The 20,781-nt window shown below is 32.0% G+C and overlaps 1 protein-coding gene across 1 annotated transcript in view; it reads right to left on the reverse strand.

The window, feature by feature from the left end:
- Positions 1-20,781, reverse strand: part of LOC128231890 (uncharacterized protein C10orf67, mitochondrial-like) — an 88,697-nt gene that overhangs the window by 17,955 nt on the left and 49,961 nt on the right. Inside the window, exons 3-14 of the mRNA XM_052945146.1 lie at positions 20,517-20,637; positions 19,923-20,014; positions 18,756-18,807; positions 18,043-18,117; positions 17,546-17,719; positions 16,115-16,165; positions 13,243-13,263; positions 11,678-11,728; positions 11,337-11,351; positions 3,582-3,608; positions 3,238-3,258; positions 350-491 (exon numbers count right to left, since the gene is read on the reverse strand). Coding sequence (XP_052801106.1) covers positions 350-491; positions 3,238-3,258; positions 3,582-3,608; positions 11,337-11,351; positions 11,678-11,728; positions 13,243-13,263; positions 16,115-16,165; positions 17,546-17,719; positions 18,043-18,117; positions 18,756-18,807; positions 19,923-20,014; positions 20,517-20,637 — 842 coding nt within the window. The remainder of the gene's footprint in view (positions 1-349; positions 492-3,237; positions 3,259-3,581; positions 3,609-11,336; positions 11,352-11,677; positions 11,729-13,242; positions 13,264-16,114; positions 16,166-17,545; positions 17,720-18,042; positions 18,118-18,755; positions 18,808-19,922; positions 20,015-20,516; positions 20,638-20,781) is intronic.

Here is a 20,781-nt window from a genome sequence, read left to right on the forward strand (position 1 = left end):
AACAAGAGCTGTCACAGAAGTGAAAAACTTAATTATCAGACAGGCTTATATAGCAAAACAAAAGTTCACAAGGTTACTGTGACCTCAACCTTGAAAGAAAGGACACAGGCTTTATGTCCGACGCATCATCTTACTATGGTGGCCACTTCCGCGAAATTAATTTAAAATCCAGCCATGAATGAGAAAAAAATGGATGGGACAAAAATGGGACAGACAGATGAACGAGACGACGAGCATGATTTCAAGTCAATGCACAGGTTTATATTAACCAGCAAATTTATAGCACAAGTAAGGCATCAATAAGAACAAAATTTAATAAAGTATTTTCTTATTTTTTTTATTTACTCACTGAGTTTTGTGTTTTCATCCTCACGCTCCTGAAGGCTGTCTTGCAAGGAAGACAGTCTCTGGGTGGCGGCATCTAGCTCATCCCTCAACGCCTCTGCCTCGTAATTGACACTTGGTGTTTTCGAATGCAATGACCCCTCTATCTGCAAGGCAGACAGCAAAAAAGTCAGATGACTAAAAATATAATACCCTGAATATTTACTATTCTGCCATACTAGTCCTCTTCATGGAATTGCTAGTTTGGGCATTGTATTTATGATAACATGATCGCTAATAAAATGAAATTAAATCTACACATTCATTGTCATGAACTTTACCGACTAATTATTCATGTAAGACCAAAAATAAGCATAAGTCAAATCTGACTCAATATCAGCCATATCAAAATATACAATAATTCAATATTTTCATAATCAAAAGGATGTTTGGGACTGTATGTGAACAGCATAATGGGTTAATTAACCGTGAAATATTTTCAAAAGAGGAGGATGTATGTATATTTTCCTCAAAAAGTTGGCCTTGGCTTTCTTTCTAGAGAATTTGTTCCTTACCATATAACTGTCATCACCGTGAAAATATCTATCAAATGAAATTCTTCAATAAAGTACACAAGGTTATGCATGCATGTTTCTCTAGGCACTTGACTATCTTTGAACACATTAAATATAGTATGATGGTACCTTTCTCACATGAAATTATTTTCCACAAATAATGCACCAGTCAATTATAACCACGGCTCCCCCAGGTCTGGGGGTATACCGGGGATAGCCGAGGAAATGGGCCATGTTTTTACCTTTCAGGTGGCCCCGCAGTGCCGGGTAATTGCGATGGTTTTGTCTTCCCTTTAAATATAGCTGGAAATGGGCCTTACCTAGGGTCCCTGGGGTGCGGGGGCATTTGACGGGGATTTTACCAACTGTTCGTCCCCGCAGGACAAGGATTTTAGCCGGGGTGGCTGAACCGAGAGTCAAAGTCCCCGCTATTCCTGGGACCTGGGGGGGCCATGGTTACAATTGACTGGTGCATAACCTACATAAGCATTCATGTTTCACCATCTTCTCAGACTATCTAAGAAAGCATTACAAATGATTATTACCTTTCCCACACGAAATTATTCACAACAAACTTAATTCAAATGCATGCATTTTTTACTATCAGACTATCTAAGAAAGCGTTATACATGATAACTCATACCGGTACCTTTCAAGTCATAAATGTTTAGACCACATGATTTATGACATAATTCTGCTCATTATAAACAAACTAAAGGCAGTAAAAGCTGGTAATACCATTGCAATAATATTGTCACAAACTTGTTAACATGCGTTATAGTCTGGTTCACAACCATCCACAAACATTACAATTACATGCGCCATTATGTTAAAATGAGAAAAAAAACTTAATAGCATGAATTCCTTAAGATATCTAGCATGGAAGTAGGAAACTGAGAATTTAAATGGATTAATTGCTTGTCGGGAGTTCAAATCATTGGTACATATTTAACAATCCAAGGGCAATAACTCTAGAGCGCCTAAGTTATCTAACTGGTAATCAAACTTAGTCATAATTATATGCAAATAAGCATTACTGAAAAGTTTTGTCAAGATTGGAGAAAAAATGTTTAAGTTAGAGAATAACTATGAAAGTGTGATGCCTTGTATGATAATGGCACAGATGATGACCTTGCTGGCCTACACAAAAATGATGTTGTTAGAACAATGTAGCAATATGTTTGATGGATGAAAAACATATGGTACTGTAAGCTTACATGCAGTTACAATTAGTAAAGCAAAATTGTAAATATCTAGTAGTAGTTCAAAAAAATAACAAACTGTGAAAGAAGTTTTCAATAATAGTCAATTACCATACAAAGTCATGTTATTAATTTAGAATAGAACAATTCACAGACAAACATGCAACAATACCTAGACAATACAACAACTAATGGAAAAAAGTACAACATTAACTGTACAGTCGTATCAACATATATATATATATATACCAGTATATATTAAGTAATTTCTTACCAACATTAATGTTTAAAAAAAAGAAGCTTTTTTAAATTTGTTCAAAATTGACCTCCCGCAAACATTAGCCAATAATTTGTAACTCATCTTATTAAATTTATTTTTGTTGAAATTATAAACGTCTTACGATATACCGTATCCCGATCTTCAAGTGCCGTTTTAACCCGTATATACTCGATCAATATGACGCGAGTAACATCCCTTTCTACATAAATCTAAAACTCTCGGCTAGAAATTGACCTCAGAAAAAAAGTTCAAAAAATTGTTACTGGGTATTATACGCAGGCATTTTTTTGCATCAAAATCTGAGGAAAAAAAGTGCGTCTAATACCCAGTCATTTACGGTATGTGAAAATACACCTTGTTACAAAAGATATACCCTGTGTCCGGTGTTTTTCTAGTTTTTGAGCTAGTTTTTTTTTTATAAGAAATAAAATTTGTATATGTGAATATTCATTTTGAACATATATTTTGACATAATAGTTAAGTTGTATAATTGTTGAAATCGCACACTTTCTATTTTGACACTGAGAGTATGCACTATTAAGGGTCGATTGTTCAGAACTCTGTTTTAGTGAACAACGTAGTTAACAACATCGTTGTTAAATTTTAAACAAGACATATTTGATTTTGAGCTCACATATTTGAATATAAACAAGTACAGCTGACACTTAAGCTGTCTCAAATTTTGATAGAAATACAGCCGGTCTCTAGTGTAGCCATATATTCCAGAGCAGTTATGATTTGAAAGTAAACAACGATGACGTTATCAATGCTGTTAAGGTCTGAAGAATCGGCCTAATAATTTATATTAGTTCCATGACATACATGCTTATACACGATGCACACAATTTGTTTATACCTGGACCTCCTTTGACTTCATCTAGAATATTTAGTATGATGATATATATTTGAAAGGTCAATTAATATTCTGACAAAAATATTACAAAAGCTAAGCATCATTTATGTCATGATAATGCAATAGAGGAAGAGAACCATTACTTTGCCATAAAAATTAGTATGATAATTAAGAATGTCATGTTGGTAAATATGCAATTTTATGATAAAGGATTGATAACCATTTTGTCCCATTTAGAATTAAGAATGTTGATTTTAGTGTCAATTATTAATATAGATTAATTTTGTAATTAATCAATTACAATTTATCAATAAAATTATTAGTAATCTTATAAAAAAGAACCTTACCACAGGTTTGATGGCAACTTGTACACCCTATATATCAGGCATAAAAGAAAACATTTGTTATTCATTTTTCAACTTTTGTTTGCAAAAAAACAAAAAACAACCTAAAATGCATATTAACAATGTAAAAATGATGTATCATTGAGTTCACAAACATTACAATGAAAATAATCAAACAAAATTAGTGCTCATATATAGTACCAATAAAAATCATATAAATGTGAACTGTAAAAGTATTCATAGTTCTTTAAACAGAAAAACAAAATAAGTGTTTAACAGAAATCAAAGTTTTCAAATTTTTGACATATTCCTATTACATATCTATTAACCCCTGCGAAATGTGACCATGGTTCACCATGTTCATCCATGGTTATTTAACCATGGTTAAACCATGGTTATGACATGGTTTAACAAAATAACAAATGGACCACAGTCTACAACCATGGTTTTGACAGACCATGGTCAACCCAAGTTGAACCATGGTATATAAACCATGGTCAACCACAGTTGAACCATGGTCTATAAACCATTGTCATCCTAGGTTGAATCGTGGTCAGAAAAGAATGGTCAACCAAGGTTGAACCATGGTCAGAAAACCATGACTGACATATATTACTTGGTGATGCACGGATGACGGACATAGAGTGATCACAAAAGCTCACCTTCAGCACTTTGTGCTCAGGCAAGCTAAACAAATCAATAATCACAAACAGATAATGTAAAAACCATACCTGTTAATCTAATATTGGATAAACTCTTTTTTATTTCAGTTAAAGATTCTATGTATGTTGTCAGGTTACCAAACCAACTAGGACGTAGTGTAATAAAGTAGGCATAATTTAGGGTTTAAGGTATTAGACTGATAAATATTTCTATAAGCCATAAGACAATTACATCAAATTCAACTGCATTCTCAACAATGCAGTTTTTGTGCTGTTAGTTTCTTAAACTTCCCTCATGAAAAAGTATGGTCTGTCAATATCATCTGAATTTAGCTGAATTTTGCTGAAAATTTGTCTGAATACCATCTGAATCATTGCTAAATGTGTGCAGATAACCTGAAATTGCAAAAGCTGAATAAAGTCTGTAACACTAATTCAGAAAAAATCAGCGTTGTTATATGTTTCTGAATTATGTCTGACAACACTGCTCAGTTAAATTTCAGACTTTTATTCAGACTTTTATTTCTGAATATTGGCTGAGCTGCTGAAAAATGGCTGAAAATGGAACAATCCAGACATAATTCAGACTGGTAAGACAATATTCAGAGGGTTGTTCAGACAAGTTTCTCAGACAGTATTCAGAGAAATATTCAGACATTGTTCAGGTGAGGTCCCCAGTAAAAAGTTTGGCAGTATACCACTGGAATTTCAGTGGTATATCAGCGGTGAATTTTGGTGGTTTTCCACTTAAGGTTTAAGGCTGGTACTCCACAATACCACTGGAATACCAGCCGTAAACTTTGCGAGGAATACCACCAAAATATATCCATGGTTTACCCCTGGAATAAAGTAGCTAAAAATACAAAATCATTCCAAAATTAAGAGCAGATATAGTAGGAAATTCATTAACATTTGTTGACTTATATGGAAAAATATTTAGTCAGGAAAATAATTGAGTCAAAACATAATTCTTAAAGTTCTAAAATATTTCCCTTTTAATATTGAGTGCTTAGCACAGGTCACAACACATTTTTTATAGCTCTATATGTTTGCATTGGGCAAGATCTGTGACATTAATTAGAAACAATATCCATGTTACAACTTATTTACTTCGAGGTCAGTTAAAACAACAGATTTACAGAACAAAACCTTACAAAACAAAAACATTTGAAAGATATTTAAAAAAAAATAAGTTATACAATTGAACACACATAAATCTATAACACCACTTCACTAAATGTTTTATAATGGTTTAAAAATTTAAAATGAAACAATACCAATCATTACAAAATATGACATATTTATGGTTTTGTCAGGAAGTCCAGAGTCCATGTATAACAGTTTTCACTTTTTATGTATACTCCTTGCCGGGTGATGTAATCATTAAAGATGATTCTTCTTCTTTAGGGTTCTTTTGTAAGTTTCAAATTTATTTATCACTGCAACATGACAAACTTTTTAAGCATCTAGTTTAGGTTAACCTACCCTATACAGGAACTGTTTTTCACTTCTTCTTTAATTAAGATGGCATAACTTTTTTAACAGTTTCCAAAATGGCATCTGTATCAATGTTGATGCCGACAGCAACTCACATGGAAGTTGTAACACAGGGTTGATTCTATACTGCAGTGCGGTAATATGTTCCTCCTATTTCCTCATTTTCTTTCTCAAATGGCGGTTGTCTTACACAATAAGTAAGGTCCCAGTATATTGCTTTATTCAGTCCTTGACATTCACAATTAGTCTCTGAAGACTGCAGTCCGTTTCCTTAATACATTTGATGACAAAGATGATTCGACCATGACATTTTCTTAACTGTTGAGGCTTATGACTGAGACTTTGACATCCATCTTCCAACCTGAAAAATATTTCTAATATTGTTTTTTACTGCAAAAAAATGCCAATAACTTAAGGTGAGTTGGTTATTAAATCAGTGCGAATTTCAATGTCACAGGTATATTAATTAATGACCGCTTACTATATTTTTTCGCTTACTATATTTTTTCGAACCAAAAAGCTCATTTTTATTGAGTCTGATTTTTTTTTTAAAGATTCTCATTCCTGTCTGTCACCACCCACTCCAAAATGTTTTATTTGATGAATAATGGTAACTGCAAAAATAACCAAACTATACACAATAATCATGTTTAATTTTATTGAATTTGATTTTGTCATGGACAGTACATTCATAGGGTGTCACCTATGTGCATAGCAAATAAGTTCCACACATATGCCATATTTGTTTTTAAATCAGGATGAGAATCTTTCAATGTGCTTTAAAAAAACATCAACTTACTGAGGGATTTGGCAATTTATGGCTTAGAATGTTTTTCTCATTCTCTGTTTAATGAGATCTCCTTCACAGAAATCTAATTGATTCTTGTGTGGACGGACGATTTGTTTTTGCAAGCTCCTATAGGCTATAGGCTGGCTAAAATAGATGAAACAACACTTCAGTTTATTTGGCTGAACAGGTTAACAAAAATGTGAAAATAAAAGACAAACATGGCTCGTTAACTTAGCATCAAGTTTCTGAATAGACAAATTTATTAATTGGCAACACAGGATAAGTGATTTGAGATCATGAAAAATGTGATGTTATGGTAAAAATATTGAAAATAATAACTATCATAAACTATGAAAGATGACTGACAACTGTTCCTACTTCTAGATAAAAACTAGCTCAACAGAAGTTTCATTAACAATTACCTTAAGAAACATAGATAATAGTTGTTAAAAAATATATAACAATGAAGAATTAGCTGTATGCTACTCAAAAACACTCGCTAAACTGTGTTTCTACACAAACGTATTTTGTACATTTGTCGCGAAAACATATAACAAAGAACTTATTTGCTGACAACTTTTAAATGTTATAATGTCGTTTTAAACAATAATATTAGTGTAAAAGATAGTTATGAAAGTTATTTAATAACACCAATTACTTTGTTTTAACTTACCTAAAATCGAAGAAATAACACTTAATTTATTTGGCGCGTTGTCGAACACGGCTGAAGTTCGAAATTACCTCCGCCAGTGAAGAGCGTTCTCTAAAACGCGTAACCGTAAAAGAATAGGACTATTTTGTTATATATGTGAGGCAATCGATAACAAGTTGTCAAATTAATTGCAATATTTTCACATTCATAGAGATCGTTATCCTTTCAATTTTATTTTAATTTTATTTATAATTAATAAAGACGTAAGCGATCCGTAAGCGATACCGGAAGTGGGTGAGAAAAAAACATCAACACCGGACACCGGATTGTGTCATTTTCAATGATTGTAGAGTCGTTTTAAGTTTAGTGAACCTGTAAACAATATACCTTAAACCTGTTTGACAACTAATTAACCAGTGCTGGCAAAGATGTTTTGTAAATTAAAGTATTTTAGCAAATAGGGCAATTCAGGATATCTCTATATACTGCGTCAACCATCAAATTCGGACAGCCACGAATTCAATTAGACCATCAGCATGTTTTTCCTGGATTAATTTAATACTGTACCCTCACTGGTCTTCAATTCTATTATATGAAGTGTTATTTTTTATAACACTGTCTAATAGTGAGATCAATACCAGCTCCCATTGTGATTATCTCTATCTTGGACGATCTGATAAAAAAAGCAGGTAAGTGTAATAAAATTGGAAATGTTTAAGTTATATTTTATTCTGTATTTAATTGGCAATACAAGTTTTAATTATAATGTATACAAGGTTACATTTAAGCCCATCATGGTCAACTGCCAAACAATTGGTCTGTTACCTTGACCATGTTCACTTGAAATAGACCATGGTTTATAACTGTCTTATTTTAAACCATGGTCTATCATGGCTGACTAAACTTGGTTTATTTATTGTGATCTTGGTCATCATTGTTCAAGACCATGGTTACCTAGTAGAACCTGGTTAGACCATGGTTGATCATTGTGGACCATGGTTTATATATTGTGGTCTTGGTCAACCATGGTCAATCATGGTTCAAGACCATGGTTACCTAGTAGAACCTGGTTTGACTATGTAGAACCAATGATTGACCATGGTTGACCATGGATGAACATGGTGAACCATGGTCACATTTCGCAGGGGAAGTATTAATCATAAAGTGTAATTAATCATGGAGTGATAAGGTATAAAGTAGCGTCATTACCAACGATGTGTTTGTTCCTATATAACATGCGTATACAGAAAATTCACTTTACACTAAAAACAACAGCAAATTATCTAAAGCTCATATGACACTTAAGACCTATGATTACTTAAAATTGGTATGCTTTTATGATTGTGGGCAATTGCGATTTTAATTTAAAGTTATTGATTGCAGTTCAACTTTCAAGAAAACTAGTAAGTCTTTGATGATCACGTGGCAGGTCCATTACACGGAAGCCTTTACCATGGCGAACAGTCTTTGTAGTACCCATGCAATAAGTTTGCAGTTTTGCAAGTTGCACAGCATTCAGGGATAGTATGGTATAATCATTTTTTATTGTTTTACAACTACCAGGAGTGGATCCAGGATTTGATGTAACTCAGGGGCGTAACCTTTCAACATGCACCACTCCCTCAGAACCGAAATTTACATGGTTTAAAGTGTTGTCAGGGGGGTTTAGACAAACTAAAATTTTAAAATAACATACAATTCTTATCAACCAATTTGGTTTCAGCCAAAAGATGCTGCGCATGCACCAAAACCTTCCTGCAAATTAAACTACTTGTATTATTAAAATAAGGATTCATATGAACTGTAAAAGGTTGTTGACGATTACCCTTGACTTGTCACAGGACGTTTAAACGATAACCCGATTTGCAGTCATGCTTAAATTTACCCTTTCATAAGTGATCATAAGGGCCTTAAGTGTAACTGGGGGCATCATACATATTTTTATACTAACACTATTTATATTTGATTAGTATAACAACAATAAAATCTAATCACGGCATTAAGGAATCTGGCCCACAACTAAGCTAGTTTTCGGATGGCTCAATTAACCTTAATATTAAATATTTATGCCTAAGTGACCCTATATTATTTTGGTTTTTATTTCAAAGGCCATTTGCTTGCTGATTTTTTTGCCAAAGTAAACTCTCAGAGACTGGCCAAAATACTTTGAGCCTCGCAAATATCGAGCCAAGCGGGAATGCTTACAAAGAGTAAAACAAAATCGGTCCTTTTCATCCAGTTTGAGCCAAAGAGAAAATTGAGCCAAGCGATATCGAGCCAAATGATTTTAACTGAACATAAAGTTATTTTAGTTTTTATACTAGCTCTTAATTTCAATTGAAACCGAACGTAAAAAGAGCGTATAATTTAGCAATCTTTGAAGTTAAAAAAAAACATTTTTGTTGCAAAACTTTTGATAAAATAAAGGATACCAAAATAATAAGGTACAGGTTACCAGCCAGGTATTGACAATTTACATATCTGTGGGTCTGATACCTTAAGAACAACAACAATGGTAAATCACAGCATTAAAAGATCCATGTAATGAAAACTCAAAATAACTTATTATAGTTCCTGTAAATCAATAAAATATTTAAAACAATAAAATGTGATCTATCAAAAATATGAAAACTATGTATCAAACTTATGTTGTAACAAATTTAGGAAATTACATAAAGATGTCTTTTTCTATCGTGTTAATAAAGAGCAATTATAAATGTATGTATCATTAGAATTATATTGAATAAAATCATCCATATGTTCACTATTTTGATGATAACTATAATTGAATTACACTAAATTCTTAGTGAAATCATATGTCCCAGTATTTTTTATTTTTTCCCTCTAACATAGAATATACAAACACCAATATCAAAACACGTGCCTCAATCACAGAATAATTACCTATGGGCTTCATCAATGAAAAAGCATGCGATTGTCCTTTCCGATAACTCATTTATCTGCCCCTGGATACACTTGAACCGGGAGAGTTTAGTCCCCAGAAGCAGAAAAGTCAAATTTCAAATACCATGCTTGTTTAGGTGAAGCCAATGTTTCTTGTATAATAATTTGTATTTAAATCTGCACTCTCACAAATTTCACGTTTTGACAATTTATTTTTTTTGTCTTGCCAATTTTTGCGAAAATCCATGGAAACCAGTTATATAAGACTGCTGACGAAAAATAAGATCGCAGATTTTTTATAATTAAGCTTAAAAAATGATGTTTTATGCATTTTTTCTTAAACCGTTAGTAACAATTTAAACGATAAAAAATTACTTATAGAACGGAAATATAAAAATCTATGACCTGATTTTTGTCAGCAATCTTAAATCATTGGTTTGCAGAAACTTATGCAAATATTTGCTCTTTCCAAGACAAAAAATATTTTTTTTTTGTAAAAATGGTATATATCTGTGGGAGTTCTAGTGCAGCTTTAAACAAAAACGTATGCAAGGAACAATAGCTACACCCAGCAAGTCGAAATATAACTTTCCTGCCTCAGGGGACTCAATCTCCCGGATATGTTGACTATTTCAGGGGCATGAATGGGTTATCGGAAAGGTCAATGGACAATATCGGGAGGGAAACTAAGGCCACACCAACTTTATTTTGTTTCTACAGATTCGGACCAAAAAGGTTGTGAGCTAAAGGAAAACAATTTATCTATGAGAATAACACTCTTAAACCATTGCAACTTTATATTCCCTTTTTCCCTAAGCAAATACTGCAAAGAATATTCATTTTACAGAATGTTGATCTTCTTTTTTTGTCTTTTAAGAGTTGACACTCACTGACCCATCATATCATATTTTTGTGTTGTGCAATGCAACACAGCTTTTGAAGAAAATGATTCCTGTCATATTTAGATTTCTTTGGTGTTTAATATGAGTGGTCGCTTTTTTATTTTGCATCTTCAGATATTAAAGCGCAGTAAATCTATTGAACAAAACCTCTAATTGGTATGGCCTGACATCTATATCCTAGATGTAAGAAATTTATGTACTTTCGAAAAACACACACCAATAGCTACTTAATAAGCTGAATATCTGCAAAAAAAAATGTTAGAAAAATACAACAAAGTTTTCAACCAACACGTTTGATAAAGTCACAGATACACCATTTCAAACAATCACAATCATCTAGTTTACTCTCACCCTTTCGCGGACGCTCTAAAATGGATATATCATCTTTAAAAACTCTGTAACATTTACAGTCTAAAAAAAGGCAGAGAATAAGTGTACATTGTACATTCATATAAAATCAATGGCAAATTAAATGGAAATATATATGGTATATCTAATAATAACTAACTTAAAAACTTACTAAATGAAAAAATAGTCATGTTGTTTGAAGATATAATACTTCTTATACTCTGTCTTACAAGCTTATTTAATACCAGTGATAAAAAATAGTTATGTTGTTCAAAAATGCCTTCCAAGATAATCCAGTATAACGCTTAAATAAAACATCTACTTGACGGGGCGGCCCAACTTACCGGCGGACGGACGGGTGTGACAGCAGACCCTGGTGGGGTATCCGCATAACTCTTCATAAAACACAATGAAAACTTTTATCTTACATTGTTAACTTAAAAGATACTTAATATATTCATGCATTCAAATAAATCCCTGTAAAAGTAACAGAATGAGATAAAAATATTATCTTGTATTTCATAATTATTATTTTCTAGGGAATGAGTAAATCATTATGGTGCCAGTGAAAAATAAATCATTTTCAGATAAGTGTGGGTATTTAGGATTATTTTAATGAAAATCAATAATGACCATGTTGGATAACTTGTTCATCTTGGCGAGCAACTCATTTTACTACAGTAATTGAGTAATTTACAGTAATTAGAAAACATACACATGTCACAATTCCATTAAACCCTTATTTAAGGTATCTGACCCACTTTTATGTGAATTTTGGATGCCTGGTTACCTTATGTTAGGTATTATTTGAAAGGAGTGTGTAAAAAATTATGTAAAGAAAAATAATGAAAAAATGATTTTATCAGTTATAATACAAACATCTTTTTGTGCCTTGCCTTAATTCAAATTATTTTTAATTGGTCTGATTTAATTTTACAACCAATACAGTTGAAACAAATGATAAAAATACAAAACGCAATTAAGTTTAATTTAAACTATAATGATTTTTATTGGTCATTCATTTTAATTAGAAGTTAAGTCAGCTACCAATACAATTCTTAAAATAATTCTAAAATTATATGCGGCCACCAGGCACAATTAAACATTATATAGCCAATGGCATGATAGAATGACATATTTGTTGATTGGTGATCAGATACCTTAAGTACATATTGCATAAGTAAAAACAATTAATGCACACAAAAAAAATATTTAGAAATAAAATACAAAATGTTTAAAACATATAAAAGGTTATCTTTTCACATGACATTGTATTATTATACAAGCATCCGACACTCAAGCATTGCTAAAACCAGAAGAAACATTTCCACAATTAGACTATTGTCCTGCAAGGGAATATAAATTTATACTCTTTTAATTAATTCCACTTTTGTTGATGAAAACAATTTTTCTTTTAATTGCATTCACATTTAATATCTTCAAAATACCTCTGATCTTAATAAAACAATGTAATGACGTTTATATTGTGGTTACAAGACGTGATGTCAATGAAACATTAGTGACATCATTGACTGTTCAAACAGCTAAATTAATACTGTGTACATTTAATTATCTTGAAAGTGTTGTTTTTCAGCATTTTAGTTGCACTATTCCAACAAAATTTTGGAAATAATGTGGGTAAATATGAACATTGATTGTTTTAAAAGTGCAGATCAGGAAGTAATATACTTCCAAACTTCCTTTGAAAACCTTTAACATTTTATATATGATCACAAACACCTTTGCATATTTTCAAGAAACGATCAAATTTTGGTAATCAATAACAGTGGTTCAGGTTAGCATCATGACAATGAAAGCCCTATATGACGGAATCAACATTGAAACTCTTGTATTATCTTCATTAGTTAGTTCAACATTGCCTGTACCCATCTCATGCAGATCGACTCACCATAACTTTACCCGCGGAACTCTGTAAAAACAGTCATTGAATTAATCATTATCTTTAGTTTAGTTTATACTTATATCTTTAAGCTTAGTTGTAATCGAAGCTGATAGCTTATAGAATCACTCTCGGGTCCATTTCCTGGGTAGAAATCATAACTGGTGTCTATTTTGAGAGGCTGTGAGAAAATACCCCTTGTGGCTATCAAACCCACAACCTCTTGGGTGAGGGACACCTATACCACTTTACCATCCCATTATCTTTAACAAGAACCTGAATAATGTTTGTTCTTATGATTATAGGTTATATATTAAGCCAGAAACCCCAAAATATTAACAAATACAAAATTATATGAAAAAAAATGATTTGGGCTTTCGGGCTCGTTTTTAGTTTTCTGAAAACCAAACAAATATATTTCTCATTCAGACCAACTTGTGACCATCTGAAACTGAAATGTTTTTGAGCAGGAATTGGTTACATAAAAGATGAAATTGTTAGTATAGTATGGTTCTCAATTAGCTTAATATTTAATAATAAATTAAAAATAACATTTATTTCATAATGTAAGAAAATTTGCATAATTTAATATGATGAAAATGTTGAGTAACCTATATTCATATTCACTAAATGAAATATTTCCGTCAGGCAAATCTGACAGAAAACTTATTGTTAACATACATTTTCTACGACATCTTTCACCAAATGAAACTATTGTGAACAAATGCATTAGAGGCATCATCAAAAATTGGCTTAAGTTAAAAACATGATAAACAACATCGTTTGTAAAGTCACATGCATGGTAAATGTTATAGGATGACCAGGGCGTTCTGCATATTGATTTACAGGCAACCACATGTGTTTAGAAATTATATTCGAGAAATCGTAGATAAATACAGAAAACTATTTTTTCTGTCTTAATAAATGAAATTATTTATATCGGTAAATAATTTTTGAATATAACATAAATCAAGGCTTCCAATTTATATATTTTTAACAATATTTGTTAATTGTTCTGTATTAGAATGTTAAAATAGAAAGCAGTTAATAAAACAAACACTTCATTTAAAAATGATATTTAAAGAGTTAAGGTTAAAGACATTGTAGTTACAATTTTTAAAATGGACAGCTGAACAATGTTTTATCAAATGTGTCTTGAGGGAAAAAATGAGTGAAAAATTTCTTAAGCATCGAGATCAATAGAATCAATTTTCTACATGTACATTATGTCCTACATGCAACTCTAGAAAATTCTTCGCATGCATTTTGTAATACAGATGCAGAATTAAAGTAAACACCTTATATATGAACAACAAATAGGGCCTATTATTCAGAAGTTTGTTACAGTTAACAATGTCATAAACATAATTGATGTTAACTTTCAAATCTTTACTGCTCCGGAATTTTAATGGATACCCTTGTGATCTGCTGTATTTCCAACCAGATTTGAAACAACTGTTTAGTTGTATTTGTTTTATTGAAATTTATGAGAACATTATCAAATATTTTCATTTAAAAGTTAACAACGATGTTGTTAATCATGTTGTTAACTTAAACAAAGTTTTGAACAATCGGCCCTCAATGGTATTTTTATAATCCATAGCATTTGATTTTGCGTGAGTAAATTGTCGGCATTAGGTGTGAAAAGTTTGCTGGACTATTTTTCATTGGTTTTCGGACATTTCCATCAAACGTCATTCTAAACAGACCTGTAAAATGCGGTCATTTTCATAATGCATCTGAAGTGACCTCATATCCGTTTTTATTCAAGATACAATTGCTTCACTCAAATACCTACAAAACACAAAATGCCAAATCAACTATAATGTTTATATCTTATTTATGATTTTACAATGTTTTTTCCTTTATTGGTCTCTTACACATACATGAGTGCAATAACTAGATGCAATCATTGATTTCTAGTGACATGCTTTTGTAACTGGTTTAAGCATAAAATTATGCAATAAAAAGTTTATTGAAATAGCCCTTGATCTTGCATGGATAAGCATTGCTATTCATAAAACATCTGAAGTCATTTTCTAATATGTATCCGTCTTATCATACGATATTGTAATAGTTTTATAAAAATCCTATTATAACATTAAAAAACACTAATCTTAAAGTGACACTCTTATTCAAAATCAATACATACACATGTATAACAAACATAAATTTTGAGTGATAAACCGTTAACTACTTACTAAATAATGCATTTATGGAAACTATTAATTACTGATAACAAGATTGTAACTGTGTATTTAATAGTAGAAAATGAAATAATAATGATTGGTGAGTGCTAAAAGATTTACTGGGATCTACGATCGTGTCATTAAAGGTACCATGTTTTCTGCACCTTTCTTTCATATTAAACTCAATATCCTTCATAAGAACCATTGTTTTCAACATTTATTAATACTTTTTGGTATATTAAAACAATTGTATTATTTGTGATAAATCTTATTTGGGAATAAGAGTGCATCTTTAAACTTTTCTTTTATTTAATTTGACCATGAAAAATTTAGGAAAATGACTTAAGTTAAAAAATGACTTAGGAAGATTTATGAATACTGCTCCAGACCTGTAGCACAATATTACTCTGCTCCAAAATGATTGCAAATATTTTCAAAGACCTTTTCATTTTTATATACACTTAAATCAAGAAATATCATTCAAGTTAGATGATCATTTCCAGTTTACAGCTTTGTTAGTTTAAAAGATATTTACATGTTACATGATAATTTTCAATATATAGCATTGTTAGTTAAAAAGAAATTAACATGCACAACATACAACTAATATATGGGTATATGATTATATAATTATATTGGAAATATTGTTAATGGAGAGTCTGTTAGTTTAAGAACAGGGCTACACGCTTTACCGGAGTTTGTGGGGTGACCGCAGAGGGCCTTTCTGAGTCATCTAGGGATGGCTGCAATATATCTAACATTCTAAGCAAAGGGGAAATAACTCATGCGTAAATATTTAAGGTAATGTGTGATTTGAAATATTGCAATATATCTATCATATTATACACAGGGGAAATAACTCTTTTGTAAAGTTTAAGGTAATATGTGATATGAAATATCTAGCATTCTTAACACATGATCTCAAAGCTGCACTCTCACAGATTGACCATTTTGACAACTTTTTTTATGTTTTGTCTTGAAATTAACTAATTTTGGCGTAAATATCTGGAAAGCAGTGATATAACACTGGTGACATAGTATCATATCAAAGTTTTATGGCTAAAGGCGTTACTAAAGCTTTAAGAAAAATGAGTTTTTCTGCATAAAACATTAATTCTTGAACATAAATATGAAAAACTGCGATCTGATCTTTGTCAGCATTCTTGTATCACTGGTTTCAAGACCTTCACACAAAAATTGGCTCATATTCTAAGATAAAAAAAATAAAAAAAAGTTTTCTAAATGGTTCATCTGTGAGAGTGCAACTTTAAACTCTTTTGAAATTATTAAGTAAACATTTGATATGGAAATAAATGCAAAATAATGCAATGACACATAATTTTTTTTATATTATATAGAAAAAAAAAGTAACTAAAAAAACCTATATTATATCATTTTGCCTGTGCACAAAGAATGGTTTGCACATTTCAATTCCACAGTACTTGAACAAGATGCGAGCTTAATGAATACCCAGGGTATCTTACAATGGGCTATTTTGTTATCCAAATTCATCAAAGTTTATTAGTATGATATGTGTATAAAATTTATATTAACAAAAATTGAAATAAAATGTGACTTAGCTATACAGAGAGAAAACAACATGCCAATTTGTCAGGGCCTTTTCTGTCTATTTTGAGATATTTGGCAATTTGGGCACTATTTCTCTGTGAAACTAGTGTATTTAACAATGAATGTCACCCAAAAGTGCTGATAAATGAAGAAATGTTCCAATAAATTGTTCCAGTGCTGAAATTCCGCACCTCGAAAAAAAGGGCATAGTGTAAATGGCGAAGCAAGACTTCACCTGACACCAAATTCATCTCATTTCGGGTTTTTTCTTGAAATTGGGAAAAAGTAAGCATATTTTGCATTGGTAATGGGTCAGATATTCTGACTTGTGAGATGGGCAGAAAAAGGTCTACTGAATTTAAATTTCGTTTTCATTCCAATGATAAGGGAGGCTTCATACCATTATTAAATATCAGATCAGTCTGCCAGGGGAATTCATATTTTCAGTCAAATGTAAAGGGAGGCTACTCAATATTCTCCCACTGTATCTAACCAGTATATTTGTCCATGGGAGGTAATGTTCTTAGAGCTTAAAACCAAGGGAGGCTACTCACACTAACAGATTGACTTCGGTTATTCTGAAGCTGTTCAATCTGGCTCTTCAGCATCTGTATAATGGACTCGTTCCTCTGGATCGTGGCTTGCAGCTCCTTGTAACGTTCTTCCCGGAGGTCTGCGTCACTCTCATTTTGAGACTTCTCTTGACGAACCTTTCGCTGGAGGTTTTTCTGTTAATACATGAAAATAAATGATTTATCAAAAGTATTCAATTAAAAAAGATGAAATTTGACAAGCTGGAAAGCTACGAACGTTGAGCTGATACGAATTTACAAACAGGAAATATTATCTATTTAACAAGATGCTCATGCATTTTTAACAGTAAAATTTTAATTGATTTATTATTGTTCCTTGCACACTTACAATCAGGAAAATGAAGAAAATACTAGCATTTTTTATGTGTCATAAAACACACATATAATACAAAAGAACTCTTAAGAGAAAGAAAATAATAAAGTTTAATTCTTTATCAATCTGACTGTAGAATTCTTACATTATAAAGCACCGCAACTCTGGCAATAGCATCCGACAACTGTTGTCTGAAGGCTCGACGAACCGTCCCTACTCTCTGAAATAACAAGACAGAATAACATGATAATAAGGCCAAAAAAAATGTTTGATTAGGGGTTACAGGTTAAAAATTGTAAAAACTATGCAATAGCAAACAAGAGCTATCACATGACTGAAGAGAATGACTCCTGCGTGTGGCATTGACACAGGATGATATATGTCCAATCACCATTGACACTATATTGTAAAAATAACAACTCTGTGAAAAATACTGCAACCCAAACCTGTTGATGGCAAGCAAGCACTATGCTTGATATAAAACGTTCTTGTTAAGGTTTATCTGTGTACTGCCAGGGGTTTTGGAGATGAAGCATGCACAAGAATTACTCCATATTGTAACAAAAGCAAGGGTCATAACTCTGTTACAAATAGTCAGAGCAAACTCTGCTTTGGCTGATGAACCTCTTAAAGGCTTGATCACTCTTGTGATATATATGCAGCCCTTTTTATTGTTAAGGTATCAATTTAAGGTTAAAATTCAGTGGATTATTTGCCAGCCAACTGGGGGTTGGGGGCACAGGCCCTTGTGCCCCCCTCCCCTTCCTGCTTAATCAGCCACAGCATATATCTTAAGGAATAGAGCAGATGAATGTAGGCTGAACTGAAAAAGTGCCCCTTTAAAGTACAGATTCTTACCTCTTCATGCATCTTTTCCAAGTCTGACACCCTCTCATTTATTCTACAGTATCTGCAAAAAAGACAGTTTTCAGTGTAAAACAATGTGTAAATCTCAACTTGAATTTGATTTGATTTTATTGATTTTCTTTATGTTTTACTGCTTGTAACCAGAAATACAAGCATACATGATATCATGAGTAAAATTTTAGACATAATAACAATATGACTTGTATACTAAAATTTAAATGTGTTTTAACAAAATATACACATAATTGTGCACAATGTCAACTGATACCAAATTTAGGTTAAAATATTATCATTTATACATCTTAAATATAGTGGTTTGTGTCTTGAACCTGTTTCTTTATGTATAAATAAAATGACCATTTAATTAGGTTTGAACAATTTAAAATGACCTATAATTCAAAGGATCTTTCTTGAAGCCTGCATCATAAAACTTAGATAAACAAACATATAATAAAGACCTTCTCTGCATATTTAACATCATCAGCAACCTTGGTACTTTATTTCGTTACTCTTAATAAATACCGTGGGACAATTGACTGACAAAATCGGTTGTAATTTATATGCATGACAGGGGAGACAACTCTTTTTCCAAATGAATTTGCATGTTACAATTAAAAACTTTAATGATACCTGCACTGTCAGTAGTCTAAAATGGCGAGTGGTCTAAACTGCTGTCAAAAAATAACTGTAGTGAAAGGGGGACTAGATTCAATTCCAACTTTGGTCGGAATACTTTTGAAATGGAAAACATTAATATGAGTGTCTGAGTGCATATGTGAGAGTCATATTTCTGCAGCTGGTACATTGCAGAACCAATGATACTGCCTCATTATTTATTTATGATTACAAGCTCTTTCGTAGCCAAATCACCCAAGGTACACAACGAAGCATAGCTTAATAGTATATCCGGTTTATCTGACAATGCATACTTATTAATGCTGAGTAAATTTGTATCATGATTTTCACTTTGCCAAAAAATTATATGTGTATAAACAAAACATTCATAAATTATGAAGTTTCAAAATTAAGGTTAAAGCATGAAAATTGCTACATCTTAAATGCAATGGTTTGTGTCTTAAACCTGTTCCTTTCTGTATACAAACAACGTAGAATAATATTTTATGAAATGTATGAGGTTTGAATAATTTAAGGACGTACAATTCGAGGGATCTTTCTCGAAGTTTTGACTCGTAATCAGCCTGCATCACATGCTTAGTGAGGTTTATGTCTCTTTTCAGCTCATCAACATCCTGAAAGATATAACATAATCATTTTATTTGAGTCAATGGTTTGCATGAGATATTTTTCGCGCTTCTAAGACACATGAAAAATCCCATCGTATCCTGAACAAAATTCCATAGGGGGGTCTCCAGAAGTCTAGTATGTATGTGATCTATTCCCACCAGAGTGGCTTTCAAGAGATCACTTCTAATGGAAAGAACTTTTGGTAAGAAACAGACTTTAAAGTTGTTCTATGAGCTGTCAGCTTTCGTAGTGGTCAAATAACTTGTAAGACCACAAGCCCAACATCAGAAATATGGTAAAACAACTTATTCAAAATTAAAATATATTCCATAACTTGGCTTGTTACAATTTTTGAAGTCAAATACTGCAGTAATAATCAGGGTTGTTTATCTGTATTCTAATTTGGATGACTGACTTTTTCATGACTCTACAAGCTAACATTTTAAATCAAGCTAAAGTTTATAAACTTAAATATTTCTGTTTATAAATAAATAAACCATTTCTTACCCTGAGGAGAATTTGTAGAACCTCGGTCATCTCCTTCAGGTCAACAACCTCCGTGACATCCGTCTGAGAAGCTCGGTCCAGACCAAAGAAACCAACCTTGTGTTGGTCTGCAAGGTCTGGTCTGAAAATAAATGATACATTATGTATAAAGTACAATCATACTGGTTTCAGGGTATTTGAGCAATTTGAGGCCTTAATGGTACTTTAAGTAAAACATAAAGTCATGTGTTATAAACTCAGGACTATTTAAATCAAATTGCATGAT

Source organism: Mya arenaria, chromosome 1 (assembly GCF_026914265.1).
Source record: "Mya arenaria isolate MELC-2E11 chromosome 1, ASM2691426v1".
Lineage (NCBI taxonomy): Eukaryota > Metazoa > Mollusca > Bivalvia > Myida > Myidae > Mya > Mya arenaria.